The sequence below is a fragment of the Vombatus ursinus genome, unplaced genomic scaffold (genome assembly GCF_900497805.2).
Source record: "Vombatus ursinus unplaced genomic scaffold, bare-nosed wombat genome assembly UNPS02004276.1, whole genome shotgun sequence".
Lineage (NCBI taxonomy): Eukaryota > Metazoa > Chordata > Mammalia > Diprotodontia > Vombatidae > Vombatus > Vombatus ursinus.
The window spans coordinates 455,752-478,135 of NW_020944054.1; the positions used below are offsets into that span (position 1 = coordinate 455,752).

The 22,384-nt window shown below is 42.1% G+C and overlaps 1 protein-coding gene across 3 annotated transcripts in view; it reads right to left on the minus strand.

Annotated features, from left to right (window-relative positions):
• Nucleotides 1-4,078: 4,078 nt before the first annotated feature.
• TMLHE (trimethyllysine hydroxylase, epsilon) overlaps nucleotides 4,079-22,384 on the minus strand; it is a 102,135-nt gene continuing 83,829 nt past the window's right edge. For 2 of the 3 annotated variants that reach the window (XM_027877698.1, XM_027877696.1), the window contains 5 exons: nucleotides 16,789-17,065; nucleotides 12,162-12,281; nucleotides 9,122-9,358; nucleotides 8,215-8,353; nucleotides 4,079-6,208 (listed from right to left, as the gene is read on the minus strand). In XM_027877698.1, the coding sequence (XP_027733499.1) occupies nucleotides 6,077-6,208; nucleotides 8,215-8,353; nucleotides 9,122-9,358; nucleotides 12,162-12,281; nucleotides 16,789-17,065 (905 nt within the window). In that variant the 3' untranslated portion in view covers nucleotides 4,079-6,076. The remainder of the gene's footprint in view (nucleotides 6,209-8,214; nucleotides 8,354-9,121; nucleotides 9,359-12,161; nucleotides 12,282-16,788; nucleotides 17,066-22,384) is intronic. The other variant, XM_027835091.1, reaches the window with a different exon arrangement.

The window sequence follows — 22,384 nt, forward strand, 5'->3', positions numbered from 1 at the left end:
ACAAAGGAAGGTGGCCTAGCAATATCAGATCTAAAACTATGTTATAAAGCAGTAATCATCAAAATTATCTGGTACTGGCTGGTGGATCAGTGAAGTAGATTAGGTACACAAGATATAGCAGTCAATGATCATAGTAACCTAGTGTTTGATAAACCCAAAGCCTTTTGGATAAGAACTCACTATTTGACAAAAATTGTGGGGCAAACTGGAAAACAAAAGGACGTAAAGTAGCCATAGAGCAACATCTCACACCATATACCAAGATAAGGTCAAAATGGGTACATGATTTAGACATAAAGGGTGACATCATAAGCAAACCAGAAGAGCAAGGAATAGTTTACCTGTCAGATCTATGGAGAAGGGACGAATTCATGACCAAACAAGAAATAGAGAACATTACGAAATGTAAAATAGATCATTTTAAATTAGATTAAATTAAAAGGCTTTTGCACAAACAAAACTCATGCAACCAAGATTAGAAGGAAAGCAGAAATCTGGGAAACAATCTCACAACAAATGTCTCTGATAAAGGCATCATTTCTTTAATATATAAAGAAGTGAGTCAAATTTATAAGAATACAAGCCATTCCCCAACTGATAAATGGTCAAAGGATATGAACAGGCAGTTTTCAGATGAAATAACCAAAGCTCTCTATAGGTATATGAAGAAGTTCTCTGAATCACTTTTGGGGGGGGGCAATGGGGGTTAAGTGACTTGCCCATGGTCACACAACTAGTAAGTGTTATGTGTCTGAGAACAGATTTGAACTCAGGTCCTCCTGAATCAAGGGCCAGTGCTCTATCTACTGCACCACCTAGCTGCCCCTCTAAATCACTTTTGACTAGAGAAATGCAAATTAAAACAACTCTGAGGTACCACCTCACACCTATCAGATTGGCTAATATGTCAGAAAAGGAAAATGATAAATGCTGGAGAGGATGTTGGAGAGGACACTAATGCACTGTCGGTGGAGTTGTGAACTGATCCAACCCATTCTGGAGAGAAATTTGGAACTATGCCCAAGGGGCTATAAAACTGTGCATACCCTTTGATCCAGCAATACCACTACTAGTCTGTATCCTAAAGAGATCATGAAAAGGGGAAATGGACTCACATTTACAAAAAAAATTTTATAGTGGCTATTTTCGTGGTGGCAAAATATTGGAAACTGAGGGGAACCCATCAGTTGTGGAATGGCTGAACAAGCTGTAGTACATGAATGTAATGATATACTATTGTGCAATAAGAAATGATGAACAGGCAGATTTCAGAAAACCTAGAAAGACTTGTATGAACTGATGCAAAATGAAATGAGCAGAACCAGGAATACATTGTACACAGTATTAGCAACATTGTGTGATGATCAACTCTGAATGACTCAGCTGTTCTCAGCAGCTCAATGATCTAAGACACATACAAAGGACTCCTGAAGGAAAGTGCCATTCACATCCAGATAAAGAACTGATAGACTCTGAATGCAGATTGAAGCATACTTTTTCCTCTTTCTTTATTCTTTTTTGTATTTTTTTTCTTTTGATCTGTTTCTTCTTTTGCAACTGTGACTAATATGGAAATGTTTTACATGATAGCACATGTATAACCTATATCAAATTGCCTATAATTATAGGAAAAGGAGGGAGGAGGAAGGGAGAAAAATTTGGAACTCAAAATCTTCTAAAAATGAGTGCTAAAAATTGTCTTGACATGTAATTGGGAAAAATAAAATACTATTTTAGAGAAGAACAAATAGTGTGTAAGCTCCCTGAAGGCAGACTTTCATTTTTGTCTTTGTGCCCAACACAGGGCCTGACACACAGGAGGCCATTGATAAATTCTTGTTGAATGAATGAATCCTATCAATCAGAGTTGTTCAACCATTGTTGAACATACTTATTTCAGGAGGTAGAGTTCCTGGTTCAAGCAGATTATTGTTAGGGATGTTTTGGAGCAGCAGGCCTGGAGTCAGAAAAACTTGAGTTCAAATCCATCCTCAGATGCTAGCTGTGTGACCCTGGGCAAGTCACTCAACCCTGTTTGCCTCAGTTTCCTCATCTATAAAATGAGCTAGAGAAGGAAATGGAAAACCATTCCAGTATCTCTGCCAAGAAAACCCCAAATGGGATGACAAAGAGTTGGACAACTGAAATGGCTCAACAACAACAACTACTGCATTGGAGAATGGGGGGAGGTAGAACTTGACAATCCATGAAGCCCCTTCCAAGTCTAATGTCAATTCAAACTCTAGACAAAATATAGCTTGTGTGAAGGCAAACATAGGAGAACAAAATGATTGCCCCTTTAGGGAGGTCTGAAGTAAAAAAAGAAGAAAAAGCACATAGTAAAGGATAGGGGGAAACATGGAAAACAATCACTGCCTAGAAACCCATGTTCCAGAGCACAAGCTAAAATAGTCATGAAATCTCACCCTTTCTTAACTACTCCTGAGAACACATGAGAATAGCTAAAGAAAGACCCATTAGAATGCACATCAAAGGACTAGTATGGTTCAATTGATGACTCTACAGTAAAGGGCTTTGGGTTTTTATTAGGCAGATAAGTTATATTAAAACATAATGCAAAACCCTTTACATTTGGTAGCTGTTACAACACACTTCACATTCCACTGATATGAATATTGGGGGGAGAGGAGAGTGTCGAATTATCTCCCAACATCAAAAACATTAAGAACTTGAAATATCACAGGCAGCTGCCCCTTTGCATTGAAGTTCAAGTTGGATTGTTGGATTAAGAGAATGTTGCCTTTGCTGAGGGGTTGGTAACAGATGGCCTGCATGGCCTTTGGATCTAGACCTTCCAGTTCTGGAAAGAGGCAGTGTGGTACAGTGACTCTGTGTTCAGAAGACCAGGAATCAAATCCTGCCTGTGTGACTTTAGGCACCCTTCTGGGCTCAGTTTCCTCATCTATAAAATTAGAAGGGTTGGATTGGATGACCTCTGAGGGCCTTTCCAGCTCTAGATCTACAATCCTATGAACAAATAAGAAATAAGTTTTCTGCTGTATATAGAATTTCCCTCTTGAGAGGGAAAATCAGAATTTTGGGGAAAAAACCCAGCAGTCTGGATTTAGGGTTCCTCTTGTATGCTGCCATGACCTTTAGACAATTCAGCAAAGCTGCCCTCCATTCCCTTGCCCAGACGAAAGGTGGAGAGTGAAGAGTGTTTTATACTGCTCCAACAGTGAAAGAACAGGGCTGGTAGCACCCTGGGTAGGGGCCACAGATCTGAGAACACTCTGGACGGCCAGTTTCCTGATCCTTTTCAAAATGTTCTGCGTTTGGGTTTTGTTGTTGTTTTTTGTATGGATCTATTCTTTCCTTGGGAACTCCTTGGGTGAGGTGACACCCTCTACTAATGGAGAGTAACAAGTCTTTTGCAATTTCTCTCAGAGATTCGTCCAGAGCACTGAGAGGCTAAGGGACTTGCCCAGGATTGCACAGGCAACAGGTGTCTAGGTGGGACTGGAACCCTGATATTTCTGACTCTGATGTAGGCTCTCTATCCACTGTCTAGACCATGACACCTCTCTGCACCTCCATCTGCTCATTTGTAGAATGGTGCTCTTGCCTCTTCCATCTACCATACAGGGTTGGGAAGCTCAAATGAGATAATGTATGTGGAATGTTCTAGGAACATTCAAGTGCTACATAAATCTAGGGTACTATGAATATCAGCAGCGGTATGGGCATTAGCTCTGAACTATACCCCTAGGCAACCAGGGGGCACCACAATGTACAGAGAGTTAGACCAGGGGTCAGAAAGGTCTAAATTGAAATCTGGCCTCAGACACTTTCTAGCCATGCAACTCTGAGCCAACCACTTCATCTGTTTGTCTCAGTTTCCTCCTCTGTAAAATAGGGATCATAATAGCACCCACCTCCCAGGGTCATTGTGAGATGTCTGTAAAGTGCTTAGCTCAGTTCATGGCACATAACAGATTCTCTAGAAATGCTTATTCTAGGGGCAGCTAGGCGGTGCAGTAGAGCTCTGGCCTTGAAGTCAGGAGGACCTGAGTTCAAATCCAGCCTCAGACACTTGACACTTACTAGCTGTGACCCTGGGCAAGTCACTTAACCCCAATTGCCTCACCAAAAAAAAAATGCTTATTCTATTCCCTTTCCTTCCCTTGAATCCATACAAGCTTCCCCACCTTTTCTGCCTTTCAAAGACAAAGACACACACACACACACACACACACACACACACACACACACACACACACACACCCCGTCTTCCACTCTGTGGTTTCTCAACTCATATGTCTGGGTTGTCCTGTACGTGGTTTCTTAGGGCCCCTCATAAGGCCTGTAATATCTACCTCCTAGGGTTATTGGGAGGCAGAAATGAGCCAAATTAAAGTGCTCTGCAAACCTGGAAGCCCAACAGAAATGGTAGCTCTGGCACTCACTGGCCAGGCCAGATATTGTCTCCCTGTACAGCAAATTGCACAACCAGAACAACACAGGTACTTTGGTAAAGAAATCATCCTTCGTTACTATTTGCTGAGAGGTTTGCCAGGCAAATCCCTTTCCCCGTCTTGGCATCAGGTCCTTCCATGTAAAATTTAGGCGGTTGGCCTATTTCTAAAATCTCTTCAAAATTTGACATAAACTGTGCACTAAATCTGGGGTCACAGGGCCTGGGTTCAAATCTGAGTTCTGCCACTTACTGTGTGGCCTGGGGCAAAGTCATTTTAGCTCTGTGGGCTTCTGTCCAGTGACAGACCTGGCCTTGGTGGCCTCTGAGGACCTTTGCTCTAAATCCATGAGCCCATGAGCCTGTCTTTTTTCCTCCCTGGGTCACAGTTTCCTCATCTCTAAGATTAGGGGGTCTTATCAGATGGTCCCTAAGGTCACTTCTATCTCTGCCATCCTGTGATTCCCCCCAAGTCCCAAGGGAGATTTATGGGGCTGAGAACTACAACCATAGTATTAAGTTCTGGGAAACCACCATAGCCAGGAATGAAAATATCAGAGCCAAAGTATGAGAATTCTGAAATGGAAGGCATTCAATGCTTTCTAGTAACTAAATTATGAAATGATGGATACTGCAGAAAATAACCATGTTCTGCTAACTAAGCTATAACTTAAAGATGTTTCATTCTGAAGTGCAAGCAAGGTCTTTGGTATTCAAGGTTCTTGCATCCCAACTGTGTTCCTTACTGCCTGCATAATTTTGGACCTCTCTATGCCTCAGTTTCCTCATCTGTCAAATGAGGGGCTTGCACTGGATGATTTTTAAGGACCCTTCCTGTTCTGAATCCTATGATTCTGATGTCAATGAAGAAGAGAGGACTGGATTTGGAATCAGAAGACATACTGGCTCTGCCAACCCAAAAGCTATATGATCTTTGAAGTCAGGGGACTTTGGTTTAAATCCAAGCCCAGTCACCTGTGTGAGTTTGGGTAAATCACTTCCCGTATATTAAATGTGGGAATTGGACTATCTCTGAGGTCCCATTTACATTTAAACTTGAGATTCCCTGATTCTACCTCTGATCACTGACCTTGCCAGGAAACAAAGGATGGATGGTAGAGACCTCCTGAGACTTCCTCTGACCTTGACAGGGGAGTAAGGAGACCTGGGTTTGGGTCCTGACTCTGATGTAAATTAGCTATAGGACCTTGGAATCAGTCATTCAATTTCTCAGGGCCTCAGTTTTCCTAATTTCTAAAATGAAGGGGTTGGATTAAATGATGAAGTCTCTTCCAGGCCTGTTTTAAGGGATTCAGATACAAAGGGATTTATTATGGGGATAGCATGGGAGTGAGCTGATCTGGATTACACCAAAAGGCCCAAGAACTAAAAAAAAAATGCCTGCTCTATGGAAGAGAATGGGAAATGCTTTGCCATTGGATGGGGGACTTTGGAGCCTACTAGACCCTCTCTTATGTATGTCTTCATGTCAGTAGCAAGAGAATGCTTAAATGCTGTGGGGTGCTCTAGGAGGCCAATCTAAAGACTGATACAAGATTTCCTGCTCTTTAGGATAAACAATTCTTTCTGGTATATCAGCATGCTCAGTGGCTGTCAGACTTCATTTCCATGGATGAAGTTTTAAGCTTGAAGTCCAAGGAAGCGGGCTGTGCTTAACACATCATCTCTTGTCAGGTAACAGCCACATAGCTGGCGATAGCCCGTGAATGATTCCCGGCCATGTAGAACACGCCAGTTGTCTATAAATAGCACCTGTAAATAAACAAAGGGAAAGAGAGGACACTATCAGAAGAGGAGACAACTATGAGATTCTGAAATCAGTGGAGGTTACTTTATTTATTTATTGGGTAAATAGTATTTTATTTTTTCCAATTACGTGTAAGGATAGTTTTCAACATTAATTTTTTATAAGATTTTGAGTTGCAAATTTTTTCTCCCTTCCTTTCCCTCCCATCCCCCCCTTCCCCAAGACAGAAAGCAATCTGATATAGGTTATACATGTGAAATCATATAAACATATTTCCACATTAGTCATGTTGTGAAACAGAACAAAAGGGAAAAGCCATACAAAAAATAGAAAATAATATGTTTTGATCTGCATTCAGACTTCATAATTCTTTTTCTGGATATGGATAGCATTTTCCATCATGAGTTTATTGGAATTCTCTTGGATCAGTGTATTGCTGAGAAGAGCTAAGTCAGTCATAGTTGATCATCACACAATGTTGCTGTTACTGTGTACAATGTTCTCCTGGTTCTGCTCACTTTCACTCAGCATCAGTTCATGTAAGTCTTTCCCAGTTTTTCTGAAATCTGCCTGTTCATTATTTCATCATCATGCACAGTGATATTCCATTACATTCACATACCACAACAACTTGTTCAGCCATTCCCCAATTAATTGGCATCCCTTCAATTTCCAATTCTTTGCCACCATAAAAAGAGCTGCTATAAATATTTTTGTACATGTGGGTCCTTTTTCTGTTTTTATGATCTCTTTGGGATGCACACCTAGAAGTGGTATTGCTGGATCAAAGGGTGTGCACAGTTTTAGAGCCCTTTGGGCATAGTTCCAAATTGCTTGGAGGTTACTTTAAAGAAAAGCTTTAAATAGATTGCTTTGAGTGAGCTCAAAAAATCAGTCACCATGTTTGAATACTCAGTATCTGTGGAGTTCCTGGGGTAGATCCTGTGGTAGGCCCTGGTAGAAGCTACAAAGGAAAATTGTAGCACATACAATACCTAGACTTGAGGAGCTTGTACTGGCTGAAATAATAACATTTCAATGGAGAGGACCCAAAGAAGCCAGGCAGCAGAATGGGAAGACTCTACTGAACTACCCTGTCCTCAAAGTTCTGCCACTTATGTCTAGGTGGCCTTGGGAAACTTACTGAATCTCAGTCATAGCACATTCTTCTCAAAAGGAATGTTGTGAGATTCAAAGGAACATTTATAAGGGCCATGTAAATGAGAATTTTGTTCTTAGGATCCAGGGCTTCCTTGGGAGTTCTACCCAAGTGCTGCCTCCTCAATGAGACCTTTCTGGATCTCTCTTCTTCTAGTGCCTTCTCCTCGTATTACCTTGTACAATATTTATTTTATACCTGCTTCTAGGACAGAATGCAAGCTCTGTGAGGACAGAGACGTTTCCATTTCTGTCTTTATATGCTTAGTGAGTTAGTGAGCTTAATGACTACTTTGTGACTGACTGATTAATAACAACTATTCCTCTTCTCCTGTTATTTTTCCACTCTTCCTCAAAAAGATATCAGACTCCTCACAAGGCATAAACAATAAAAGCTCTTTAATGACCAAGCTCAGTCTTTTATCTTTTATTCTGGAAGGAGTAGGGAGCCACTGGCAGTTCTTGAGCAGAAGAGTGATGTTGGGCTTTAGGGAGATAAACTGGGCAGCTCTGTTTCTGTTTCTTTTGTAATATAATCAGTGCCATTGAAAGAAGCCTTCTATTTTTTCCTTTATACAAAATGCTATCACTGTGCTATTTCCCTAGAGTTTCTTACGATCTAGTCTGAAGGCCCAAGCATTTGAATGATCTGTCCTGAGCCCTCTTCTCTTCTCCTTCTACCCTACTTCACTTGGGGTTCATCAGCTCCCATGAGTTAATGACCATCTCAAGTTCACACTGAAAGCAAGAGCAAAGAAACCACCTGGAAAGACCAATACCTAACTCCTTGGCTCAGTTACCATCAGATTCAGGGCAAACAACTTTCATTCCAATCCTAAAGTGAGAAGCTCACCTTGCCTGGTTTCAGTTTGATCCATAACTCATTCTCTGGCCTCCTCAGCTCTGTAGTGAGTGTCCGGTGTGCTGCGTACCAACGGTGGACAACATCATAAGGCACAGTGTTAATGACAGCACGGTCATAATTGTTGTACCTGTGGTGCAACCCAGAAAAAAAGTGGAAATCTTTCTTTATAAACAAGGCTGTAAGCTAGGTCCAAGTAACACAGTGGTTATCCTGAAAGTCTGGGAGGGCTGGGGAGATAATACAGATTAGCAACTTCTGTGGATTTCTTATTTCAGAGAGTTGCTTGGGGCATTGAGAGCCAGGCTGTGCCAGAGGCAGACTCTAAGCCCAGGCCTTCTGGACTCTGAGGCCTGCTTTCTATCTATCCTGTTATGCTGCCTTTTAACATGCTGTAGCATGTTCATATTGCAGAGGAGACAATCGATGCCTTCATCAGTAAAAGTGACTTGTACACATTTGCGGTGACTATTGCTTTTCTACTTACTAATTTGTTGAGAGTCAATGAGTCAGGCCGACCCTATTTAGATTTGACTTTTGGGTTTCCACCTCTTTTAGGAAATGTATGACATTGAATCTCCCTGAACCCAAGCCTCTATTGTGGGATTGTTCTCACTTTTTAATTTCTGAGCTTGCCCAAGACCCTCTTCTGAGATTCTCCCTGTAGCAAAAGGTCTTTATTGATAAAGCCTGTGGCTGCAGCACACCATTCAACTGATTTCCAGGAAGCTCCTCAAAGGGAATGAATGCTGTAAGATGTCAATATTGTGGTGAGCACAGATGTAAGGACTTGGGAGATTTTGATCAGGAGGGTAGGCTTAAGGATCAAGAGTCACTTTGGAGAATAGCAGCTTATTACATACTCTGCCTAGGGAAGGGGCAATTTTTTCATGCTCACCTAATCAAGTAGAGCTCTTTGTTCCATGGGTAGATATTCAAGACTGGCCCAACCCCAATCATGTGGTTGTGACATTCGCCCACATTTTCAATATACTCATGTTTCAGTGGCACCTTGCTGAGGAGGTCAAAGTCTGCAGGAGCCCTCTGCAGGACCTTTTCTGCTGCATAGAATCCATCCACGAGCAGGGTCCTACCACCAGTCCCTTCATGTCTGAGACAGTGAAATACCTGAATGCTAAAGGAGGGGAAAAAAGGGACATCAAGAAATCCCTCTGTTCATTGGTCAACAGAGGATCTTATTGGAACAGAAAAGAATTTTGGGAAAAAAATGGAAAATTCCTTTCATTAGCACCGATCCTATTACAAAAGTATTCATCAAAATCATAGCTGCCCAAATGATCTCCCTAAAGCCCAATTCTGAGCATATCAGTCCTCTGCTTAACTGCCAGTGGCTTCTTACCACTTCAAGGATAAAAGATAAATGATAGGTCAATGTCTTTAAAACCTACCTTTCCAGGCTCATGAAAACTCTTCCCCTTTCTAACTCTATGTTCCAGCCAAACTTTATCTTCTGCATCTGAGCTTGGCCTAGGCTAGCCATCCCAGGACTGCAATGTCCGCCCTCCTCATAAAATGCCTAGTTCCTCTTGAGATAGTTTAGGAAAACTCTTCTTTAAAAAAAAAATAGGAATTTTTTCTTGATGTCTCTCTAAGTTAGTATTCTCTAAGTTAACATTTGATTACCTTTCCCTCCCCGCCCCCCAATGTAAACTTCTTAAGAGGAGGGACTGTTTTGTTTTTTTTTTCATTTTTGTACCAAGCATGGTACCTTAAAGAGTTTTCCTAAACTATCTCAAAAGGAACTAGGCATTTTCTGAGGAAAGACTTAAAAACAAGTAGTTCTTAAGAACTGTAATTGGGGGTAGCTAGGTGGGGTAGTAGATAAAGCACTGGGCTTGGAAGCAGGACTACTCATCTTCTTGAGTTTAAATCCAGCCTCAGACACTTACTAGCTGGGTGACCCCGGGCAAGTCACTTCACCCTGTTGGCCTCAATTCCTCCTCTATAAAATGAGTCGGAGAAGGAAATGGCAAACTACTCCAGTATCCCTGCCAAGAAAACCCCAAATGGGGTCACAGAGAGTTGGACGTGACTGAAACTACTCAACAACAACAAAGTAAGCCACAGGCCAAGACTGAGGCTAGTAAGCCTCACAGCTTTCCCACCTACACAGCTGAGGTCAGTTGCAGTCTGAGCCTGTTCTCAGCCTGGTCCCATAGGGAATCTCACATTCACCTTCTTGGGCAGCTAGGTGGTACAGTGGATAGAGTGCCAGACTTGAAGTCAGGAAGACATGAATTCAAATCTGGCCTCAGACACTTCCTAGCTGTGTGACCCTGAACAAGTCACTTAACCCTGATTGCCTCTGTTTCTTCATCTGTAAAATGAGTTAGAGAAGGAAATGGCAAACCACTCTAGTGTCTTTGCCAAAAAATCCCCAAATGGGGTCACAAAGAGTCAGAAATAACTGAGCAACAAGGACAACAGTTTCATTAGAAACAATGACATTTCCTTTCATCCTAAGCTTAGGTAATCAACCAACGGATCAGAACTTGGGTGTAGCCAACTAATACCCATAGCTAGAACTATAAGAAACCCACCAGAGACCTCTAGTCTTCAGCCTGCTCTTGGGTCATGACTGAGGTTGACTCCTGCATTCCCTGCACTTGAGACTGGAATCCCCTGTGTTAGCTTGAGGGCAGTGCTGATTGCCTAACAGAGATTTGGTGACTTTCTGGGCCACTGCCTCAGAGGGAGACACATGGCCTCTGTCTGGGCAGAGAAGGAACCTTGTTGTTGAGACTTATAAACTTATATAAGACCTATTTACTGGGAAGCCCTAAGACATCAGGTGGGTGGTTTGTTTCTAGTGATGTTAATGTTTGTATTGTCTAATAAGTAATATAAACAAATGTTCGCATGCATTCCATTAATGAAGTTGATGGCTAGCATTGAGAAGTGTAAGTCAGATGAATGTTTCTCTCTTGCTAGTTAGCATAAGTAATGGTGACTCCTTTGTGCACAGGCATCTGGCATTAGTCTCAGTGCTTTTACAAAACACCATTAGTCTTATTTCAAATCTTCCTTTGGAGAAGACTAATGGCTCACTCTAGGTTCCAGTGTGGGTGTAAACAAGAGCTTTAGATATAAGACACTGAAGGGGAAGGAAGGTGTGGCCATCAATGACCAGTGACTCAGAGGTGGGGTTTATTGGTGTCTCACTCCCTAGTGCAGAGCTGAGAAATAAACTGTGGCAGACACCAGTGATGGCCAAATGCACTAGCAGCAGCTAGCGGAAGCAGTGACATCAGCAGCCCATCATTCTCCTCACAGTGGATGCAGGTTAAGGAGGGTCAGCTAGACAAGGTTGGAGTGGTAATGTCTGATGAGCTCTCACTTCCCTGACCTCCTCTCCAGGGAGAGACAATGATCTGTCCCTTTTAATGTCACCCTTTCTGGTTTCATCAAAGAAAAAGCATATACTGTTTAGGAAGCTTAACATTTCAGAGGAAGAAGAAAAAAGCAATGTGGATTGTGCGTGTCAGGGGACAGGAAGTATGGATATCTTGTTATCGGTTTTCTTTTCAAAATGTGTGGAGAAAGGGACTTTTTCTCTATTCCATATAATAGTCACTCCATGGAACAAAATTACTTAAAGATGTCAATTGCTTTGGGGAAAAAAAATCAACTCAATAAAATGTAAAACCCCTTAGCTCTATAATTAGATTGCTTTCTTTTCCCATTTAAAATGTTAGAGTTCACCACACTAAAAGGAGGCTGATGAGTACTATTAAATCATAGAATGACTGTGGCTTCCAGGAGCACAAGGTCAAAAAAAAAAAACAAACCAGTGCAACTCACTGGCCTTTAAGCAAGATTTTGATATGCCACTGAAAAGGCCAGAAACCTACAGGTATACACACAGTTGCTGTCAGCCTAACAGGCACGCTCTGATCCTGGTTAGTCGGTTCACATACCCACAGGGCTCTTGGAAATAGGTGGTGTCTGTGTGGCGATCCAGGGCTAGCTTGGTGTATGCCGTGTCTCCCCTGGAGAAATCCGAAGTAAAATTCCACATTCTACCGTAGATGGTTTCTCTGTGAGATAAAGAGATGGAAGATGAATTGCTTGACATTTTAATTTTTTTCCCTTCAATCTTCTCCCTGACATCTACCCTGAAATACTTTATTATTTTTTTTCCATGAAAATCAATAAGACAACCGGGCTGCTATCTGGAAAAAAGATAACAAATTTCATCAAAGCCAAATATGGCAATATCCCCCACAAAGGTCTGTTCACTGATCTCCCTGTCAAGAAGTTGGCATTAGAGTATAAAATATGATAAGTCATCGGGGGCTCTGAAACCTTGAGTGACCTCTTAGAACCACAGACTAGAAAAACTGAGTTGGAAGGACTCTGGAGATTATTCAACGTCCCTCACCCAATGACTGCGTCTACCCCACAGCACCCTAAGAGGTGCGTTTAGCCTTGGCTTGAATACCTCCAGTGATGGGGAGCTCATTTCCAAGGGGGCTGATTTCTCTGGCCAGGAAGTTGTTTCATATAGTCAACTAAGATAGAGCTCTCTATGAATTTTAACTCCATGCTGACTGGCTTACTCATGACAGCCCCACAAATATCTGAGGATAGGCAGGAGACCTCTACCTCCCTATGGATTCTCTTTTCCATCCCTATTTCCTTCCTATTTCTTTCTGACCATAGTCTTCATATCCCTAACCATTCAGGTAACAGATGCTTTTCATCTCTGTCCTAAGACTGTGGCACCTAAAACCCAAATACAACTGGTAAATCTGTCCAAATGGGAGCTGACCAACATAGAACACCTTGAAACTATTGCTTTTGCAAAAAGCATAAAGTCAGGAGACTATTCCTGGTTCATTTGCTGAGAAAGTGACTTAAATTTGGAATCTCAGCTGCTTTAATGAAGTGATGATACACACCATCTGCTTTGTCTCCTCACTGGGCCATTATAAGGACTGAGAGAAATCTAGGTGAAGTATTACAGGAATTGAAAGTATTGTCGGGATTACAGTAGGAAGAGATTTCACCGATCATTTCACATTTCATGGAACAGATGGTCAATTGCGAACTTCAAGCCCTTTGCCCACAAACCCCTATTAAGCCTGGCAGCCCTCTTTCCTCCTATTCTGTACCCTGACAAATTGATTTTTCTTAATTGACATATAAGACTTTACATTTGTCCCTATTCATTTCTTTTATGTTTTAGCTTTAGGTTGAGATTTTATGAATGTGTGATTCTGTAATTTGACATTAGTATCTCATTCATTCATTCAACAAACTATAGGACCTCAAAGAGGAGAAGTACCTTAGGGACCATCTAGCCTAGCCTAGATCTGAATAAGAATTTCTTCTATAGCTTAACTGACTATTGGCTAGCCAGCTTTTGCCTGAAAATCTCTAGTGAAAGGGTTCCCTCACTTCCCAGGGTGGCCCCTCCCACTGTGGGATAGCTCTCATTCTTAGGAAGTTTTTCCTGACATCAATCTGTTTTCCTTTTTGCAACTTCTAACTGTTGCTCCTGGTTCTATCATCCAGGACAAGCACAGCTGGTCTAATCCTCTTCTCTGGGATAGCCCTTTAAATATTTGAAGATACTTGTGATGTTCTCCTCCACCCAATTTTCTCTTTTCCAGGCTAGACGTACCTAGTTCCCTTAACTAAGCCTCACAGGCAGGCCTTCCCCCTCCTGACTGCCTAACTTGGACATTCTTCAGCTTAAAAATATCCTTTTCAAAATGTGCCCCGCCCCCCCACTATACCACATGTAGTCTGACCAGGGCAAGTAAGAGCAGGACCAGCACCTCCCTCAGCCTGCATGATGTATCTTCTCTGATTGCAGCCCAGGATTAGATTAGTGTTAGTATACTGAACTGTATGTAGGAAAGCTCTGAGGGGCTGTTCATGTGTACTGGTGTTTAGCTGTGCCTCCTCTGTACTGTGTGTATGAACTGTTTTTTGAAACTCAAGTGTAGAACTTTATGTTTCTCTCTATTCCACATTTCCTCTTACTGGATTCTTTCAGCCCCTCATTATAGACTATTAAGATGAGCGATCACTCCCTCCCCCTCATCCCTGGGCTGAAGAGCATCTTCTCAGTGGAATGTTACAGAGAGAGTATAGGCCAGAGAAGCCAGAGACCTGGTGGAAACCTTAGCTCTGCTCTTTCCCTTCCTGGAACATGCTTGGGATATGCATATGGAATACATGTAGTTGTTATTTGCCACTACAAGGAACCCAAACATATACAAGTACATGCACTGCAATATTTCTGGGGCTCCATAGTTGCAACAACAGAGATCCTCAGTCCTCCCTCCCTCTTGCTGCTAGCTCTTGTGACAAATTGCCACAGTAATCTCCAGTTTTCCATATATGTTTTCCAGCCAGGCCAGATTTGGGAAGTGGCTAATCACATCCAGGCACTCAGTTTAATTTGAAATTTTCATTTGTGCTATCTATCCCCACAATCTCCAATCAGCCCAGGTCTCAAGCTATCACAGGATTTGTGAGCGAGGATGCTGTTAGGGCTGTGAGAGCCTCAGTCCATCAGAGAAATCTAATGAAGACCATGGGATCCTGGGGATGGAAGGGACTTTGGAGGTCATCAAGTCTACTTCTAACTCCTTTTTTACAGAGGAGAAAATTCCTGGAAACTTTTAAGGACTAAGCTTTTACCCAAGCTCCAGCTTGAGGATACAGAGGACCCTTGGTCACACACAAAAGATGTAACCAATGATCTGGGGGAACAGATCTGCCCTGCTGGGCTGAACCCCTTGAAATGGCTGCTCTGGGGACAGCAAAAGGAAGATAGATGCCATTGAGTCTTCTGATCTGTCTTGGTAGCTCCCAGCTTTCTCACCTCTTCTCCCATTTGATCCTGACAGAGCAGACCAGAAGGGTGTTGATTCTGTGCCTCATTTTACAGTCTACAGTCAAACAGCTGGTATGGGATGAAGGCAGGAGTAATTCCTGGGCTCCTGAAGTCAGCCCAGGGCTCCCAGCAGCACGCCACAGCAAATCACACAGCAGAGCTCACATTCATATAATAGAGCTTACCGAATGCTTTTCAAACAGCAACCTTGTGAACTCTTGGCAATAACTAAAATCATCTCCAGGACACAAGAGAAGAAGTGACTGCCCATATGGGTTAAGTGACTTCTCCTTGGACTCCAAGTCCAGTGCCCTAACCTCCCTCCCCCAGCCTCCCAACCATGCTATGGACACTGCTTCCAAACTTTTACTATTGTAACAGGAGCCACTGAGAATGAGTCCATACCACAACTCTAGCTTTGGCATCTCCTCATTCCTCTCTCCTTGGCCTTCAGACCTCCTACAGCTCACGCTGCCCACATCCACCTCATCAGGCTTCAGTCCCTGTCTGTGGCATGAGCCCTGAATGCTTGCTCCAGTAGAAGATCCCCAGCCTAGCCCATCTTCTAGTACCAGCTTCCTAACTGGTCTTCCTGACTCCGGTCTCTCCCAACCTATATTCCACACAACGAACAGACTGATATTTCTAGAGTATGGGAATTTCAAATTACCATGCCATTCTCCTGCTCAAGAAGCTTCAGCAGCTCCTATTGCCACTTAGATAAAACAGGAGTTCCTCTGTTTGGTTATGTTCCTTCACAGATTGGCTCCAACCTATGTCTTTAGACTCCCTCTCATTCATTCTCTGCTGAAGCCAAACAGTGCTACCTGCTGTTGCCTATACACAACATTTTACCTTCTACCCTGGATCTGGCTGCCTGGCCTGGAAGGCCCTCCTTCTTCCTCACCTTCCACTTCCACCTTGGGGAATCAAGGCTCAGCTCAACTTCCCAGATCTCTTCAGGTGTTAGTGACCTGCCTCCCCCCTCTCCACTACAATCACCAAATTACCTGGTATTTACTTTGGTAATGTTTTGTGTAAAATACATGTTGGATCTGAACAGTAGAATGTCAGCATGTGCTTAAGTTCCCTGTATTTGTGCCCCCAGCACCAAGTGCAATGCCTGACACATTGCTGAATTGCATGGCATTGAAATGGACTGCTGAGGCATTTGATCACCCCCTTTTGTTTGAACTCTAACAGAGATTGTCCAGACCTGTACTTGCCTCTTACTTAAATCCTCCTCTTGCCACACCTGTCCTATTCTGCCCTGGAAAGTCGAGGCAGCTCATGACTTCCTCCTGAACCCATGTGAATTCTTTACGATCATTTTGCCTTTTAATGTGCAATCTATTCTAGAATTTTGCCAGGAAATAGCACCAAGTGTATCCTGAATTCACCTTTCTTTCCCTTTGTTTTGGTTTCTAGGATGGACTGGCAATACAGTACTGCCCACCCAGTTCATACTTAGAGAATCAATGGGCTGGAAAATCTCCTGGATTGCTACATATGCCTCCATATTAGAAACTGCAGCATAAAAGTAAGTATCAGAGGCCTTACTGCCACATGATATTTTGAATTTATGCATGAGAATGAGTAATCAAGTCATGTTTGATTTCTGGTCCTCGGGCTCTGCATGTTAATCATGGTGGAAATGAGAAATTGGATGTTGGCTAGGTCCTACTAAAGTTTACCTGATCAAACTGATTCTGCCCGCCAACTTTTCTGTATCCTCTCGAGTTGGAGGGACATTCTCTACAAATGCAATTCCATAGAGCAGGAAGTTTTGCAGAAACTCCTTCAGGCCATCCTTGGTCTCCAAAAAGCTCTGGAAGTCAACAGGCAGCACCTGGGCCTGCCGGTAGATCTCTGCATTCCACAAAATTCTAGGCTGGATGGTCTGCTTCTGCCCTTCATAGCTATTCTTCAGCAGCCACTCCAAACTATACCTGGTCACATGACCATCTGGCCCTTTAGAGGGGAAAAAAAGGAAGCATCACAAAATATACCATCTGGGTGGGATCCCCAGGAACTTGAATGAAACTGGCACTCTCAGTAACCAGTTACCCAGGGCCATATTCTTCAATAAGCAATATTTTAGTGGTTTAAAGGTTTATTGCAGTACCTACCCCCTCCACAGCCTCAGCTACCAAAGACTCAGAAAAGAACATTCTCATAGTCAAAGTAAGTCTTTGATACTGTAAGATGGCTCAAGATTAGAAAGGAATATCATTTTATCAATGGAAATCATTTTTAAACATATACATTACCATCTATTTTGCCACTGCCCCTAAGGATCATGAAGGAAATGAAAAACCAAATGGAGGAAATGAAAAATCCGACTTGTGGGTGAAACCCACATTTGTGTTATTGTCTCTCCCCTTAGAACGGAGGCTTCTTGAGAGCAGTCTTACCCTTCTCTTTATTTCCTCAGTGCTTAGCACAGGGCTTTGTACATAGTAAGCATCAAGCAAATGCTTTTTATTGTCTAAAACAAAAGTCAGTATGCTTTTCCCTAATCCCTCCCCCTCATCCAAATCAATAACTTCAACAAGCATTTGTGAAGTACCTGTTATGTGCCGGTCACTGTGCCAAGCACTGCGGGTTCAGAGAAAGGCAAAAAATAGTCCCTGTTCTTAAGTTCATACTCTAATGGAGACAAGTCTGTGTAAATAAGATCTATGCTGGATAAACTGGAGATAGGGAGATGGTGTCAGAGGAAAAGCATGAAGATCAAGGAGGACTAGAAAAAGGCTGAGACCTGAAGGAAGCCAGGGAACCCAGGGCACAGAGATGAGGAGGGAGAGAGTTCTGGGCTTGGGGGGACAGCCAGTGAAAATGCCCAGAACTGGGAGATGGATTAAGATGGAGCCCTAGGGAAAACAAGACCAGTGCCACTTGACTATACAGCATATTGGGGGCAGGGTGGAGGGAGTAAGGTGGAAGAAGCCTAGAAAACTAGGAAAGGGCCAAGTTATGAAGGCCTTAAAGGCTAAACAGATGATCTGATATTTGATTCTGGGGCCAATAGGAGACCACTGAAGTTTATTGAGTTAAGAGGGTGACATGGTCAGATTTGTGCTTTAGGAACATCTGAATGGAGGATGGACTGTAATAATAGCTATAATAGCTAACATTTATATAGCACTTACTAGGTGCCAGGCATTGTGCTAAGAGCTTTACAATTATCATCTCATTTGATCTCCACAACAACCTGGGAGGGAGGTGCTATTATTATCCCTATTTTATAGATAAGGAAACTGTGGCAGACAGAGGCTAAGTGACTTGCCCAAGATAACACAGCTAGTAAGTATCTGAGAGCAGATTTGACCTCAAGTCTTCCTGACTCCAAGCCTGGCATTCTATCCACTGTAGTACCACTTAGCCGTGGTGGGGAGACACTGGAGGAAGGGAGTCCAGCTATAAAGGTCCGGGCACAAAGTTATGAGAGTCTGCACCAGAGTGGTAATGGTGTCACAGGACAGAAGGGAGCATATAGAAGTCTTCAGTCATTTCAGTCAAGTCTGACGTTTTGTAACCTCATTTAGGGTTTTCTTGACAGGGATACTGGAGTGGTTTGTCATTTCCTTCTCCAGCTCATTTTATAGATGAGGAAACTGAGGCAAATAGGGTTAACTGACTTGCCCAAGGTCACACAGCTAGTAAGTGTCTGAGGCCAGATTTGAACTCAGGTCATCCTGACTCAGGCCCAGTGCTCTATCCATTGTGTCCCACATAGAAGACTGGACTTGAGAACTGATTGGATCTGGGGGGTGACAGTCAAGAATGATACCTAGTTTGTGAACCTGGGGGACTGGGCCCTTAGGGAAGTTAGGAGGCAGGAAGGTTTAGGGGGAAAGATGATGAGTTTAGTTATGGACAATGGTGAGTTTAAGATGTCCAGTAGGTAGATACAAGCCTGGAGATACAAGCCTGGAGGTCAGTGGAAAGGCCATAGAAGAGCTGGAGAGAAGTCATTAGGGCTGAACAAACAGATCTGAGAAACATCAGCATAGAGATTGCAAACTTTCCAATTACTATTGACTGAACTATCATCCTCCCAGTCACCCTAATGAAGGCCCTCATCCTTTCACACCTGAACTATTGCCAGAGCCTTCTAGTTATCTCCCTGCCTGACTTCCCTGACTTCCCCACTGTAATCCATCCTCCATGCAGGTGTCAAAATGATTTTTCTAACCCCCCCCCCCATTGAATATATTCTAATGACTTCCTATGGCCTTCAGGATCAAATCCAAAATTCTCTGCTTGTTGTTCAAAGCTCTGCATAACCTGGCTCCCTTCTCCCTTTCCAGTCAGTGCCTTCCACACACTCAATGTTTCAGTGACACTTGCTGTTTCTCATATGTGAATTTCCTTGTCCCATCCGTGCACCTTTTCATTAGCTGACCCTCATGGCTAGAATGCTCTCTCTTCTCACTCTGCCTCCTGGCTTATACAGGAAGCCTTTCCTCTAAGATTACCTTCTACTAACCCTGTATGCAGGCCCCGAAGCAATAGTTAGAACCAAACATGGAACAACTGATTGGTTTAAGATTGGAAAAGGAGTACGACAAGGCTATATGTTATCACCTTATTTATTTAGCTTACATGCGGAGTACATCATGTGAAATGCCAGGCTGGAAGAATCAAAAGAATTAAGGCTGGGAGAAATATCAACAATCTCAGATATGCATATGAGACCATTCTGATGGCACAAAGTGAAGAGTGCAGAAGCCTCTTGATGAGGGTGAAAGAGGAGAGTGTAAAAGCTGGCTTGAAGCTTAACATTGAAAAAAAACTGAGATCTTGGCAACTGGCCCCATCACTTCCCAGCAAATAGAGGGAGAAGAAATGGAAACAGTGTCAGATTTTGTATTCTTGGGCTCAAAGATCACTGCAGATGGCCACTGCAACCACAAAATTAAAAGATGCTTGTTCCTTGGAAGGAAAGCTATGAACAACACAACCCTGTAGAAAGCTGGCTTACACAACTGTTTGCATGCTGTCTCCCCCATTAGAATATGAGAGCTTCTCAAGGGCAAGGATTATCTTTTTGCCTTTCTTTGTATTCCTAACACTTCCTGTTCCATAGTAGGTGCTTAATCAATGCTTATTGAGTGGGCTGAGTTTTTCATTCACCTGTTCAGTACAAAATCATTTTTATAGATGAAGAACCTGAGAGGTTTGAAAATGATTTACCTAAGAACACAAATAAAGTCAGTGGAAGAGCTGAGCTACACTTTCAGTTCTCCTGGTTCTCTGTTGAGGACCTTTAAACCCTGAAAAATATACTTTAAAAGGGGGTTATAATTTATTTTCAAAATGAAAATATTAATCTAAGAGATTTATATATGGCCATCTGGGATCCTCCCAACTAAGACCTCTAAAATAGAAACATTTTTATGTAAAATAATTATAGCAACCACTCCATTTGAGTCAATCTATTTCTGCCAGATGTTCCTCACCAAATGGCCCCAAGAAAACCAATTTAGTTTATAAATATATATATATACCCACATAATATCTACGGGTCTTTCTACTCATAAGCACAGAATAAAGACAAATGAAAGACATTATTAAGAACAAGAAAAATTTTGATATCAGTCCATTTATGCTGCTGCTAATATCTTTGATCCAAGAATCAAATGCAGAAATACAGGGGATAAGAAGTCTGCTACTGAGATTGTAAAACACACTTAGAAGCTGATGTTGGGAAATACATTTCTAAATGTTGCAGAACATAAAACAACCAGGAAGTCTGCCAGTACATCCAACTCTGCAACATGGTGGTAATATGTTTTATGTAACATAGTCTGTGACTTCTTGTTTCTTCCCTATCTCAGATCTCATTACTTTCCACAGCCCATCAAAGGAAATTGCCTATAGCAAGCAAGTATCCCTGAGCAAAACACAGCAGGTATTATAGCAAGGCATCCTTGCTTTCAATGAATCCTTCAAGCAAACTAATAAATGACTCCAGGAAGAGAAAACTTTCCATTTAAAGTTGAGGGAACAGCAATACTAGCTACAATGAAATGAATATTTGTAATATCAGAATATCAAGGAGAAATAAGCTTATTTTGTTACATACTAGATCTGAAGCTAGAATGCAGGGGAACTATGTTCTTGAATGAATGGTTTTGCAGGGAGGAAAGGATGGGGTACCCAGGGAAACCTGTAGGGAGAATGCTTTGGTCCAATACCCGATGACACAGGTTGAATTGCCCACCAGAAGAACTCCTGGGAAGTGAAATCTCATTGCTCTTGACTAGGAGACAAAGGAACTAACAGGTGAGAATCCCTTTCTTGGGAAAGAAAAGCTACAGGTCAAAGGCACCTTTGGAGGAAGGAATGGGTTAAACAGCCAAAGGATTAGATACATTAAAACAAAGCTAAGTCCAGGATTCCATTATGAGGCTGCATGTGAGTTGAGCTTTAAAGGAAACTAGGAATCCTAAGAGTCAGAGGTAAGGAGGGCTTGCATTCCAGGCATGGATTGAAAAAAAAAGAGCTCCAGCCTTGGAGTCAGGAGGACCTAAGTTCAAATCTGGCCTCAGACACTTGACACTTACTAGCTGTGTGACCCTGGGCAAGTCACTTAACCCCATGAGGAGGAGGAGGAGGAGGAGGAGGGGACCAAATTACCAGTATCAAAATGAAAAAAGTGAATGCACAAATAATGAAGATGAAATTAAAACCATTGTTAGGATTTATTTTGCCCAACTATATGCCAATAAAACTAAAAAACCTGAATAAAAGAATCTTTACAAAAATATAAATAGCCTAGATAAACAGAAGAGGAAGTAGAATACTTACTTAACCCTATCTAAGAAAAAGAAATTGTCATAAATGAGTTCCCTAAGAAAAAATCCCTAGGACTAGATGGATTTACAGGCAAATTCTATCAAACATTTAAAGAAAATTAATTCCAATATTATATAAACTGGTTGAAAACATTGGTAAAGAAGGAGTCCTACTTAATTCCTTCTACAACACAAATATGGTTTCAATATCTAAACCAGGGAGAACAAAAACAGAGAAAGAAAACTATAGACCAATTCTCCTGATGAATATCAATGCACAAATTCTAAATAAAATATTTGCAAGGAGAACACAACAATATATCACAAAGAATGTGTCACACTATGACTAGGTGGGATTTATACCAGAAATGCAGGGTTCAATATTAGGAAAACTAGTAAGTATAATTGACTATATCATTAACAAAAACAACAAAAATCTTGATTATATCGATAGATTCAGAAAAGATTTTGACAAAATTGATACCAG